This window comes from Ichthyophthirius multifiliis, assembly GCF_000220395.1.
Source record: "Ichthyophthirius multifiliis unplaced genomic scaffold scaff_1120509249747, whole genome shotgun sequence".
NCBI classification, from domain to species: Eukaryota; Ciliophora; class Oligohymenophorea; order Hymenostomatida; genus Ichthyophthirius; species Ichthyophthirius multifiliis.
This window is the reverse complement of record NW_004087377.1, coordinates 1-13,163: the sequence shown is the minus strand read 5'-3', so window position 1 is coordinate 13,163 and position 13,163 is coordinate 1. Positions and strand designations below refer to the sequence as shown.

General features: G+C 15.2%; 3 protein-coding genes across 3 annotated transcripts, besides 33 other annotated features; 1 reads left to right on the top strand and 2 right to left on the bottom strand. All coding sequences in view use genetic code 6, as the record gives it.

Annotated features, from left to right (window-relative positions):
* Window positions 1-142: 142 nt before the first annotated feature.
* Window positions 143-191: a microsatellite.
* A 223-nt stretch (window positions 192-414) lies between these two features.
* Window positions 415-454: a microsatellite.
* Window positions 455-917: 463 nt separating this feature from the next.
* Window positions 918-964: a microsatellite.
* Window positions 918-970: a microsatellite.
* A 193-nt stretch (window positions 971-1,163) lies between these two features.
* Window positions 1,164-1,207: a microsatellite.
* Window positions 1,208-1,345: 138 nt separating this feature from the next.
* Window positions 1,346-1,402: a microsatellite.
* A 126-nt stretch (window positions 1,403-1,528) lies between these two features.
* On the bottom strand, window positions 1,529-2,898 carry IMG5_028800 (leishmanolysin family protein, putative; the record flags this gene model as incomplete). Its single annotated transcript, XM_004039228.1, has 1 exon — window positions 1,529-2,898. A coding segment is annotated over one exon (1,368 nt), but the record flags the coding sequence as incomplete, so codon positions are not given.
* Window positions 2,899-3,673: 775 nt separating this feature from the next.
* Window positions 3,674-3,733: a microsatellite.
* Window positions 3,734-3,800: 67 nt separating this feature from the next.
* Window positions 3,801-3,860: a microsatellite.
* Window positions 3,861-4,002: 142 nt separating this feature from the next.
* Window positions 4,003-4,052: a microsatellite.
* A 44-nt stretch (window positions 4,053-4,096) lies between these two features.
* Window positions 4,097-4,143: a microsatellite.
* Window positions 4,118-4,166: a microsatellite.
* A 17-nt stretch (window positions 4,167-4,183) lies between these two features.
* Window positions 4,184-4,295: a microsatellite.
* Window positions 4,197-4,295: a microsatellite.
* Window positions 4,219-4,311: a microsatellite.
* Window positions 4,312-4,328: 17 nt separating this feature from the next.
* Window positions 4,329-4,383: a microsatellite.
* Window positions 4,384-4,750: 367 nt separating this feature from the next.
* Window positions 4,751-4,792: a microsatellite.
* Window positions 4,751-4,805: a microsatellite.
* Window positions 4,806-5,348: 543 nt separating this feature from the next.
* Window positions 5,349-5,389: a microsatellite.
* Window positions 5,358-5,389: a microsatellite.
* A 208-nt stretch (window positions 5,390-5,597) lies between these two features.
* Window positions 5,598-5,637: a microsatellite.
* A 148-nt stretch (window positions 5,638-5,785) lies between these two features.
* Window positions 5,786-5,827: a microsatellite.
* Window positions 5,828-5,947: 120 nt separating this feature from the next.
* IMG5_028790 (hypothetical protein) lies at window positions 5,948-8,539 on the top strand (the record flags this gene model as incomplete). The annotated part of the gene is made up of 3 exons (XM_004039227.1): window positions 5,948-6,906; window positions 7,000-7,392; window positions 7,448-8,539. The coding sequence occupies exons 1-3, from the start codon at window positions 6,262-6,264 to the stop codon at window positions 8,537-8,539; spliced, it is 2,130 nt and encodes a 709-aa protein (XP_004039275.1). The 5' UTR covers window positions 5,948-6,261.
* Window positions 6,075-6,116: a microsatellite.
* Window positions 6,075-6,150: a microsatellite.
* Window positions 6,078-6,147: a microsatellite.
* A 91-nt stretch (window positions 8,540-8,630) lies between the features above and the next one.
* Window positions 8,631-9,889, bottom strand: IMG5_028780 (hypothetical protein; the record flags this gene model as incomplete). Its single annotated transcript, XM_004039226.1, has 2 exons — window positions 8,631-9,337; window positions 9,397-9,889. The coding sequence occupies 2 exons, from the start codon at window positions 9,887-9,889 to the stop codon at window positions 8,631-8,633; spliced, it is 1,200 nt and encodes a 399-aa protein (XP_004039274.1).
* A 1,435-nt stretch (window positions 9,890-11,324) lies between these two features.
* Window positions 11,325-11,370: a microsatellite.
* A 314-nt stretch (window positions 11,371-11,684) lies between these two features.
* Window positions 11,685-11,770: a microsatellite.
* Window positions 11,710-11,803: a microsatellite.
* Window positions 11,719-11,803: a microsatellite.
* A 445-nt stretch (window positions 11,804-12,248) lies between these two features.
* Window positions 12,249-12,300: a microsatellite.
* Window positions 12,301-12,443: 143 nt separating this feature from the next.
* Window positions 12,444-12,485: a microsatellite.
* Window positions 12,486-12,637: 152 nt separating this feature from the next.
* Window positions 12,638-12,668: a microsatellite.
* A 48-nt stretch (window positions 12,669-12,716) lies between these two features.
* Window positions 12,717-12,777: a microsatellite.
* Window positions 12,778-13,114: 337 nt separating this feature from the next.
* Window positions 13,115-13,162: a microsatellite.
* Between the last annotated feature and the right edge of the window lies 1 nt (window position 13,163).

Genomic DNA, 13,163 nt, shown 5'->3' with positions numbered 1-13,163 from the left:
AAAAAAAAAAAATATTATTAAACTTTTTATTAAATTAGAAAAATTTTATATAAAAATTTATTAATAAAAATAATATAAAAATATTAGAAATTTAATAAAAGAAATAATAAAAGCTATTTAAAATGATAATTATTATTTAACAATATATATATATATATATATAAATATACTAAAAAATATATATATATATAAATGTATTTCAATAAATATAAAATTTTTTATTTATCAATATTTCTTTTATTTTTCATAAAAAATTTTTAATTATTTAATTAATAATAATATTTTTTGAATATAATATATAATAAATCTTTATTTTTTATTTACTTATAATTTTATTTATAAATATTATTTTATTTTTTATAAAAAAATATTATCTTATCACATTTTTTTATTTTAATTTAATTTTTTTTTTTCAATATATTATAAAAAATATTTATAATATATTTATAATATAAATTAATTAATATATAAATATTAATTATATTTTTAAGTATTAAATAATATTTAAAATACATATAGATAATTATAAGCAAAATAATAATTTTTCATTATTAATTATTATTTTATTTAAAAATAATAGAATTTGTAATAATTTATAAATAAAAAATATTTATTAATAAAATAAATTATAAATAAAGTATTTAACATAGTTTTTAAAATAATTAGATTAATTTATTATTTAATAAGATATATAATATATAAATACTTTATAATCAATTATTTATGTATAAATATCTTAATATATTATTAAATTATATAATTAATAATATAAATTATTTCATTTTAAAATAGTAATAAAATTATAAAAATATTATAATTATATATATAATTAATTATATCATCAAATTTAGTATTTTTTTAAGAAAAATATTTATTATTCATAATAATACAAATATAAATTTAATTAAATTATACAAATATATATATATATTTTTATATATATATATATATTTATATATTATATTTTTTTTTACTAATTTAAAATTTAAAACATATTCTTTTTTTTAGCATTTTATTTTTTATATTAAATTATAATATACAAATAATATATATAACTACTAATTTATATTTTTATATATATATATTTTTTTTAATTCATTTTTATATTTTTTTTTTTAGTTAAATACAAATGGTTTAGTTTATAATAAATATAATATAAATTATTATAATATATATATTTTATTATTTTATAAATATAATTTTTTATATATAATTTAACATTTATTTAAATGATTATTTTCTAAATTTTAATAAATTTCTATATATTTATAGTCATATTTAAAATATTTTTATTATTTTATTTTTTTATATTTTTAAATTATAAACAAAGTATTTTAATATATATTTTTTTTTATTTATTTTATAATTTTTAATTTTTTTAATTTTTTTTTATTTTATTTATCATATAAATAAAAATAAAACTTAAAATCATATCTTATTAATAAAATAAAATTTATTATATATATTTATATTATTATATTTTGCTATTTTTTATTAAATATAACAAAAAGAACCGAAGAAATACTTATCAATTTTTGAAAGGATTTTTTTTACTGCAATCATTTCCAAAATTTTATTTAGCACAATGGCATTCATTATTTAGACAATATCCGTTTGAACTACAGTAATTCGGGCAAAATTTTTTAAAACCACAAAATTTTTATATATTTTCAGGACATGTTAAATATCCTTAATATCCATTAACTTATAAATTTTGTAAGTTGTTTGTACAAACCACTTTAGTTTTTCCAACGTAAACATTCAATTATCCATTAGTTTTACATTCATATTAATAACATTCTCCTGTTATTCTAGTTTTTGGTGGCTACTATTTATCCTTATATATAGAAGAGTTAAAACATCTTGAATTAACCCCAAATTTAACACCCATAATATCCTGATTTTATTTCGTGTTACGATTACTTCTAATTTCCCAGCATTATGAATCTCCATTGACATATTAAGTATAACATGTAGGCTCATCAAATTAACCAGACCTACAATCTGAACTTCCAAGGTGGTAATAATCACATAATCCCTAGTCATTTTAAGGATTACAATATTCTCTTTTGGCAGAATCGCATACACCGGTGACATGTTGACAACCTGCTCCTTATCCATACGATATTTTTTCTACCATAGATTCTTTTATTTCATAATAGAAACCTGTGTCTCTTAAAAGATTTGCTGTAAAACCACTAAAATATGCCTAAGTATATGATACAGATGGATTCATGTATTCGTTCTAGATAATTGTGCTTTTCCAATGAGAATTTTTAGAACCTTCTCCTCCTATATTTTCAAGAGGCATACCAACTAAGGTAGGACAATTAAAATATTTTCGAGCAAACGTCAAAACATGAGGAGTTTTGAGAAATATAGTATCAATTCCCCTTAATTTTTATTAAATAGTCGGTTCATTATGATGATTTTTGTTAGAAGTAATCCATTTTGGTATATCTGAATAAGTAAAGCCCAAAATATGAGTGATTTCATGTATAACTGTTTACAATAAATCTTTGAATTCACTATGATTATCCCAGTTTGTGAATTTTAATGAACTTATATTAAAGTTAACTTCACCATGAGTAGGTCCAAGACCATTCAAAAATTAACACCAACCCGCATTAGCTATATAAGTTAATGTTGATTCATTTTTAAATTGTACATATATATGTAAATCAGATTTTTTGCCAATAACTCTGTCATTTTAAGGAACTTCAACACCTCCACAATATCCATACTTGGTTTTATATCTCATATCCGATTCAGATCTAGGAATTATTTTTATTAATTTAGAAAAATAGTCAATTGCTAATTATATAGCTTTCTCACATGCATTTTATATAGACAAATACTTTTCAACAGAAAATAAAGAAGATATTTCATTAGAATAATGCATAACATAGGTTATAACCATATTACGAGGTTTTAAATTTTATAAATTACGGTTATTTAGAGATTCCTCATTAGGTGGGATTGATTCACGTTTGTTAAGTTTTCGAATTTAATCATGGATACATTAGTGTTAGAATGCTTTTAAACCGAATATACTACAGATTATTAAATATAAGGTTATTAAAGGTATTTTCATTTTCTTATTATTGTATTTTTATTTATGTATTTTAATTTTAAAATATTATAGTAATGAATAATAATTAATTTTATTTTAAGTTATTCTTTATTTAGATAAAATAATCACAAATTTTTTAATAGTTTATAAAAATTTTATATAAAAAAAAACTGATTTATTATTTATGAATGATAATTGATACAAAAACAAGTAATTTAAATAAATAAGAAATTTATAACAATTACACATATTATATTTACATATATAATTAATTTTATATAGATTAAAGTATTATTATTCCATTTTTATATAATTATTAAATTTTCTAAATTATTTTAAAGAAAATATATAATTTATTTTTTTATAAAAATAGATAGATATAACTATTTTAGAACAGTCTTAAACATCAAAAACAATAAATGTATTGTTTATTATTTAATTTTTTGTGTATTTAAAAAAAAAAAATAAGAAAAAGAAAAAGATATATTTATATTTTAATATTTTTATATTAAAAAATATTAGTAATTTATTTTATATGGATTAATAGAAAAAAATGTATTTTTTAAGTTATGTAAAATAAGCAAATTACATTTTAATTAATATAATTTTATTATCATGATATTAATAATTTATAATATATATTATAATTCTTATATATATGTAAATCTTTTTTTATGATATTTTATTATATTTCTATTAAAGATTTATCTATTTTTATATATAAATAAATTATAAATAATATTAATATTTTTATATATTTAAATAAATTTATATTTTATAATTTAAAAATGTTTTTATTATCTATAAATTATATGATAAATTTTTTTAAAAATTTAAAAATATATTTTTATTTAAAAAAAAAATTATTTCATTATCTTATATATTTTTACTATTAAATATATCACAAATAAATTTAATGAGAAAATAAATATTAAACAAATTTTAAATTATTAAAAAATTATTTATATTATTAAACAAAAAAAAATATCTTTTTATAAAAATATATTAATTAAATTCATTGTTTTTAAAAAATAATTATAATTTAAAAATAAAAATATTTAGAAAAATAAAATTATATAGAAAAATAAAATTAAAAAAATTAACAAGATAATATAAATTATTAATATATTTATATATAAAAATCAATAAAATATATATATTTATATAAATATACATATATATTTTATTAAAAATTATATAAAATATATATTTATATAATATAAAAAATATAATTTATACATATACTTTATTAGTTTTTATATATCATAATTCATATATTTAATTTATATATATATAAATTTTTATATTATTTTTTAATTTAAAATAAATTTAGAATTATTCAATAACTATTTTTTTTAAAAAAAAAAAAAAAATTAATTTAATTTTTTATATAGAAAATAATTTTTTTTTTTTAATTATAATAAAAATTAGAAAATTATTTACGTTTAATATTATTTTAAAAAATTTATCGATATTAAAAAATATTAGTAGATTTTATATAATAAATTAAAAAAAAAATATTTATGCATAAATATAATTTATAAATTTATAAAATTTTTTATAAATTATAATTTTATTACAAAATATAAAGTATTGTATTAATTATTTTTTTATTAAAAAAATTTATATAATAAAATAAAATATATAATTTTTTTTTAATAAAAAATATAAAAATAAATATATATTTATATATATATATATATATATATATATATATATCTTTATTTATATAAATATTTTTATATCCTAATAATCTATTTTGCATTCAATAATTTTCTTTTAATATTTTTTTTTTTTTATTCTAAATTAAATTATTAATGTAATTTATTTATTGTATATTTATTTTTAAAATTTAAAAACTTTAATATAATAATTTTTAAATATAGATATATATTCAGGAATTAAACTTATTAATATTTATTATAAATAAAATACATTATTAATTTAATTATTTCTTTTAAATACTAAAAAATATAATATTTATATTTTATAATATTTTTATAAAAAATTATAAATATAATTAATATTAATTTATATTATTATATTTTATTAATAAAAATATTAATTTATTAATTTTTAAAGCATTTTTTATTTATTTTATTTATTAAGTTATTAAATTTTAATTTAATTTCTTTATATATATTTATAAGAATTTTTTTTTTTTTTTTTTTTTAAATAATTAATAAAATTTATTATTTATAAAAAAAAATACATTAATTATTTTTTTTTTTTAATAATTTATATATTTGTTATATTCTATTTTTTTTATTAATTTTATATATAAATAAATATATAAATATATAAATATATATATATTACTATTTTGTTTGTTAATTTTAATTATAATATTATCTTTAATCTTTTTTAAAAATTTATTTTTAATAATAAATGCATTTGGTATATTTATAAAAAAATAAAATAGTTTATTTTAAATAATACAAAAACAAAAATAAAATAACTTATGTTTAAAAATTATTTTTATTAAAAAAAGTAAATATTTTTATAAAATATTATAATTAATTAAATATTTAAAAATATATTATCATATTATAATAATATTTTATACTCATATATTTTTTCTTGGCTCCTATATTTTAATAATTTATATTTTGGTTTCATAAATGAAAAATACATATAAAATTCTAATAAATATTTAAAAATAAATTCTTATATTAAAATTATTCCTTTTTCATAAATATATATATATTAAAAATAAAAAAATACAATATATATAAAAACATACATATATATAAATACTTAAAAAATTGCATCTCTAAAAAAATAATAATAAACCCGCCAAACAAACAAACAAAAAATAATAAAAAAAAATGAAACAAACTAGTTTAAAAGGTTTCTTTAATAAAGAAAAAAAAGATTCATCTTCAAAAAAATCATCATTAAAAGCTAAAGAAAAAGTATAAGAAAAGGAAAAAGAAAACGAAGATACATAATAATAGAAGTAAAAATAAGTAGTTTAAGAAAAGAAACAAAGAAATGAAAAAACATCAAAAGAAAAATCAACAACATCAAAAGAAAAAACAACTATAAAAGAAAAAACAATTACAAAAGAAAAATAAACAAAATAAAAAATTAAACCAGAAGAACAAGAAGAAGAATTGCCTTAAAAAAAAGAAGTAGAACTCGATCCTTTAATAAGTAAGAATTTTTCGAAAAGAAAGAGAGCAAAAATGTTCGAAGATTCATCCGCTTAAGAAGATTTAGAAGACGAAATCCATAAAAAATAATTATTTACAGAAATTTAAAAAGATGAGGAAAAAACAGAAGAACAAAAAGAATAAATAGAATCCTAAAAAACAAAAAAAAACTGCGAAAATTTAAGATCTTTAACTGATCCCAGATTCGATTGTCTACATGACGCACCTTTTTTAGAAAACGAGTAAATTCCATTTAAATTTTTATGTGATGCCTTTGAAATAATGTAAGAATGTAAAGGATAAAACTCTAAATAATAGATGATTTAGGTCATATCTAAAGTTTTTAGGACTATTTTACTTTTAAATCCTTCTTAAATTTACTAAGCTTATATGTTTTGTATTCTTAAAGTAGCTCCTGATTATGAATAAAACGAATTAGGAATAGGACAAGAAATTCTGTTGAAAGCTATAAGTACATGCAGTGGAAAAACACCAAAATAAATCAAAGGATGTCTAAATGAATGTGGTGATTTAGGTAAAGTAGCATCTTTTGCCAAAGCTACATAAAAAAATATATCTTAATTTTTTATTGTTAAATAATAAAATATGGAGAAAGCACCAATTACGTTAATGAGAGTATATAATGATCTAAAGGAAATTTAATAAACTAAAGGAGAAGTAAATTTGCATAAAAAAAAATAATAAATAATATATGTATATATATATATATATATTTTAATAAATATATATTAAAATATAATTTTTTATTAGAGTTCTAGTTCTAAAAAAGAAAAAATAATAGTAAAATTTATGTAAGATGCAAAACCTGTAGAAGTGTGTTTTTTTATTCGTTTTTTAGAAAAAAACCTTAAAATTGGAGCTGCTGAGAAAACATTTTAAGCTGGTTTAAGTAAAGCTTTTTTCGATTTAGCATATTTCGGTTCATAAAATAAAAATGAAGAATTTTCAGAAAGCGATAAAATTGAACTTGAGAAATTCAATGATAATATAACTAGAAGTCTTTGTGAATTCCCTAATTATTTCTAAGTTATCGAGAAATTAAAAGAAGTTAAAAAAAATATACATGAATTAATACAAACATGTAAAGTTACAGTAGGAATTCCATGTAAACCTATGTTAGCTAAACCTACAAAATCTATAAAAGTAATAAAAATCTAAAAATATTAATTATATTTAAAATATATATTAAATATATTAGATAATCTTAAATAGATTCAAAGATATAAAATTCACTTGTGAATTTAAATATGATGGTTTACGTGGTTAAATACATTTTTAGGAAGGTAAAGTCTCTATATTTTCCCGAAATCTCGAAAACATGACCGAAACATATCCTGACATTGTTAAATTTGTCCAAGACCACATAAAGAAATCTCCTAATATAAATTCTTTTATACTCGACAGTGAAATCGTAGCTTTTGACAAATAAACAAATCGTATAAAGCCTTTCTAAATTTTATCGACTAGAGGACGTGTTAATGTTAAAATAGAAGACATTAACATAAGAGTGTGTGTATTTATATTTGATTTACTATATTTAAACGGATAATCTTTACTCCAAAACACCTTATAGTAAAGAAGGGACACTGTGAGGGAATATTTCGTCTAAGAAGAAGGTGAATTTCAATTCGCAGAACACATAGATAGCCAAGATATGGAGTAAATTCAAGAAATGCTCGAGAAGTCTTTAAAAAAAGGCTGCGAAGGTCTAATGGTAAAAACATTAGAAAATAACTCAACTTACGAACCCGCTAAGAGGTCTTTTAAATGGCTTAAATTAAAAAAAGATTACCTAGAACTAGGTTTAGGAGATACTCTGGATTTAGTACCGATTGCTGCTTTTTATGGTAGTGGGAAAAGAGTGGGCTTATACGGGGCTTATTTACTAGCTTGCTATAATGAAGATATGGAAAGATATGAGTCAGTGTGTAAGATAGGGACAGGGTTCTCTGATGAAGTCTTGGAGGCTTGTTATAAGTTTTTCTAGGACAAGATTATTCCTTAAAAGTAAGATGATTATTTTGTAGGAGATTTTAAAGCCGATGTATGGTTAAAACCTTGTGTTGTTTGGGAAGTTAAAGGTGCGGATTTGTAGATTTCGCCTGTTTATACATGTGGAGTGGGAGATGTGTCAGAAAATAAGGGGATAGGGTTAAGATTTCCAAGATTGGCGAGAGTTAGAAATGATAAAAATGTCACAGATTCTACTAATCCGTCTTTTATTGTTGATTTATATAAATAATAAGCTGTGGTTAGTAATGGATTAGAAGAAGTTGATGATTATTATTGATCTTTTTTTTTTTTTTTTTTTTTTTGGGAGAGAGTGGGGAAAAAAAAAAAATGATATATATATAAATATATATTTTAATATTTTTTTTTTTTCATTTATATAGAATTTAACGATTTCTTAAAAATTAAACGAAATTTGTCGAGCGTAAAAAACGGTTATATAATTCAAAAATATGAGCTTTTTCTTTATATAAGTAACTAATCTTTATTTATTTTTATTTTCTTAAAAAACTATCAAATGATTTTTCTTCGAAATATATTATTTCCTAAACATTATTATATTTTATTAATATAGTTTTTTTTTTTTTTGGTTTTGTTTTTACATTTTATTATTATGAATTAAAATAGTCATTAAATGGCTCTAAAAAATTTAATGTTATTTATCTAAAATGTTTTCTTAATAAAGTATTATTAATAGCTATACATTCTTATGAATTCGAAGTTAAAAGTAGCTTTTATAAGGCTTTTAAATCTGGAATAATATGACTTTTCATATTATTTTATTTATAAAATATAAACTTGTTATTATTTTTGTCATTTTAATTGTTTAAAATATTTTAATTATTATTATTATTAATATTTCCACATAAATTGACTATAATAGGATAATTCTTAAAAATCTATAAAAACAAAGGATTACAAGTACCCAAAACATAATTTTTAAACATATTCTGATTATATTCTTAAAATATTTTCTTATAATCAGGATCATATATAGTAAAATAAGGTCTATAATCTCCCAAAAATTCTAATGGTGAAATTAATGATATAAAACCTAGTATTAATTCAGAACATTCATCTAATATAAACAATATATATATATATATATATTTATTTCTTTTGTTGGATTAATATTACTCGGATTTTTAGTTATACATAAAAATGGTTAATTAGTTAAAATAATTTCCCATATTTACCATATTATTTATATTTTGTTTGGTATTAAATGCATATATAGGTTTATTTCTTGAAATAAACCTTCTTATTAATTATCATTTTGTCTAAGAATTTCAGATAAAGAAGTTGATTTTTCTTATTCTTACTATTAATTGGCAGTATCTAAAGATGAAGATCGCCTTTTTTTTATTTGTAAAGTGGGTAGATTTGTAATTTCTAATTATTAAATAGAATTCGAAATCCTTATTATATTTTTTAATGAATAAATAACTCCTTTTTATTCGTTTATACTATCTTTTTTCTGAAAATTAAGTTCATTTTATAATGTTTTACTTGTATTTTTTTATCTGATATTATTTTTAAATATTTTTTTAGAAATTAATACCTTTATTTTTTTTAATATATATATAACAAAAAATAGGCTTACTTCATAAATTTTATCGAAAAATTACATTTTATATAATTTATTATTATCAATAATTTATTTCCATGATTTTAAATATGTAATAGCAACCTTATATATATACACAATTATATATATAAATATAAAAAAAATATTTTTGTATATATATATATATAAAACTTTAAAATTTAATGTATTGTCGCGTAATTATTGTCCTAATTAATTTATTATTTATTAAAATAAACTTATTAAAGGTAAGTTTGCAATCAAAATTATTGATTTTTATGTATATCCTCGTTAATTTTCAGGATCTTTTTTTCTATAAAAATACACAAAACCTAATTTATATTCATTCTATATTCTTATTCTAAATGTATATTCAAGAATTAAATCTTTACTTGAATTGGAACTTAATGTATCTGGAAAAGATACCATCATTATACTTCTTTAATCTTCAATACTTAATGAATCTTCTGGATATAAAGCTTCTATTGATTATCCTTCATCTAATTTAAAAGTACCTAAGGCTATACATTTAATAAATTCGTTTATTTCTTTTAAAATTGATTACATTTTATTATATATATTAATTATTTTTTTATTTATATATAAATATATACACATATTTTAAATTTAATTTTTTTTAGGTAAATATATTAATTATATATAGTTCTTTTTTTTTTATTTTTATTATTTTTTATTTTTTTCAAAATTGTAATTATTATTATGATGAATATCCTCCTGCATTTTAAATTATTTATTTTTAATTTTCTTTTTTTCTTTAGGAATTTAATTAATTAAATTTCTTAATAAAACACATATAATAACCTAATTTTTAATAATTGAAAAAAAAAAATATACTTAAATATGCATATATATTTACTTTAAATATTGTATTAATACCAGATAAACCAATAACTATATATCCTAATGTACTTATTTAATGTTTATTTTAACTAATTTATATAATATTTAAATAATCAATAAACCAAAACACATCTATAATTATTAAAGCTATATTTAATAATAATAACTATATATTTTATTTTATTTATTTTTTTTTAAAAAAAATAATAATATTTAATAGTTGTTTTTAGATTTTTACAATTTAAGATTTATTATTTACAAAATTTTATCTCCATAAAAAATACCCGAATAATCCAAATATAAAATTAATATCTTTTCTTAATAATATACATGGGACACTTATCCACTTTTTTATTAGTTAAATAATTAGATTAGTTTTTTATTTATTTAATTTTTGTTACTGCAATATATAAAAATAGTAATTCAACAAATTTAATTTATTTAAATAGAGTGTTTGCCATCTATTTTTGTTTAGATTTTTTTTTATTTTTTAGTAAATTATAAAAAAAAATGTTATTTTTTATTTAAATTTAATAAAAGTTAAAAAAAATAGTGTTATATTAAATATATATATAAATATATAACATTAAAAAAAATATATATTTGTAGAAAATTAGTTATGATTATATGTTTAAATAAAAATGATTATATGTTAAAATATAAATTTAAAATGATTTTTAAGTTATAAATAAATATATATATACATATATATATATATATTAAAAAAAAAAGTATATTAAACATATACTTTTTTTATATTAATTTTGTCAATTCTTAGAATATATTTGTATTTAAAAAATATAAATAAAAAAGAAAACAGAAATAATAATACATATATTTAATTTAAAAAAATATATATATATTTATATTTTTATAATTTTTTTTTTAAAAATAAAATAAAAAAAATTTAAACGAAAATATTTTTATAAAATTATAAATTTCTGTTCAAAAAATGATAAAATTAAATGTTTTTAACTTAATAAACAATATAGTATGAAAATAGTTATAATATATATATATATAAATATATATATATATATTATAATTTATATATAAAAATATATAAATATACATCTTTATCTATATATATATATATATTTTTTTTTATGAATTAATAGAATATATATAAGGAAGTTGACTTTGTTTCATAAGAGTTTAGAAAACTTTTAAATAAATGCAATATTAATCATTTAAAAACAGAAAAAACACAAACCAAAAAATAATTTATTAAAAAGTCTAAAAAGTAAAAAATATGATCATTAGAGTAAAAAATAAGCATATTTAACAAGTTGTCATATGTAAAAGTGCAAATTATGCCAAAAAAAATTTAGAGAATTTATTATTTAATTGAAAATATTCACTAAATTAGCATATTCATTTTTATGTTTAAAGAAATCGTTTACATTCAGAACGGAAAAATATATAGAAATCTTATATAATTTATTCCAAAAAAATGAATTATTTATAACAAATATAAAATTCTAAAAATTAAAGAACTTTTAAATAATATACTAATAGAAAAATATTTATATGTGCTTTTCTAATATATATATATATATATATATAAATATATATATATATAAACATATATATATGTCAATTCATAATACATTATAATATATATTTTTTTAAAAAAATTTAATTTATTTTAATAATAAACAAAAAAAATAATAATAAATTTTTTGAAATAATTTAAACTTTTTAGAAAAAGAACAAAAAATCAAAAAAATAAAAATAAATATATATATAGATATATATATGTATATATATATATAAATATTTCTTATATATTTTTAATAATAATTAAATTTAAAATAAAATTTGAAATTTCGAAAATTTAATTTTTAAATAAAATAATATAAAAAAATTTATTAAACATTTTTATTTAATTTATAATAAATAATAAGAAATTTTTAAATATATATATAAAATAAATAATTTTTTAAAAATAATTTTTAAAAATGTATTTAAATATATTAAAAATGAAGAGTATAATTGAAAATATAATGTTAAAATTGTATATTTTTTAAACAAAAATTTATTATTCATTTAAAAAAAATATATATTTATTTTAATTAATAAATTTATAAAATATTTATATTTTTTTTGATTATATATATATTATACTAATATTAATATAAAAATAATAAAAAAAGTAAATAAATTATTTAAAAATTGTAAATAAATTTAAATTTCATTTATTAAAAATACAATTATTTATAAAAATGAGTTTTTATTTAAAATATAATATATATAATAATTTAAATTATATATTTATTTTAAAATAAATATTTTAAATGATTTATTATTTATATTATAACAACATTATCTAAAATATAATGAAAAATAAAATATTTAAAAAAAATACTTGATTATATTTAATTAATAAATAAAAAATATTAGATTAAGTATATATATATATATATATATATACATATATATATATATAATAATATAC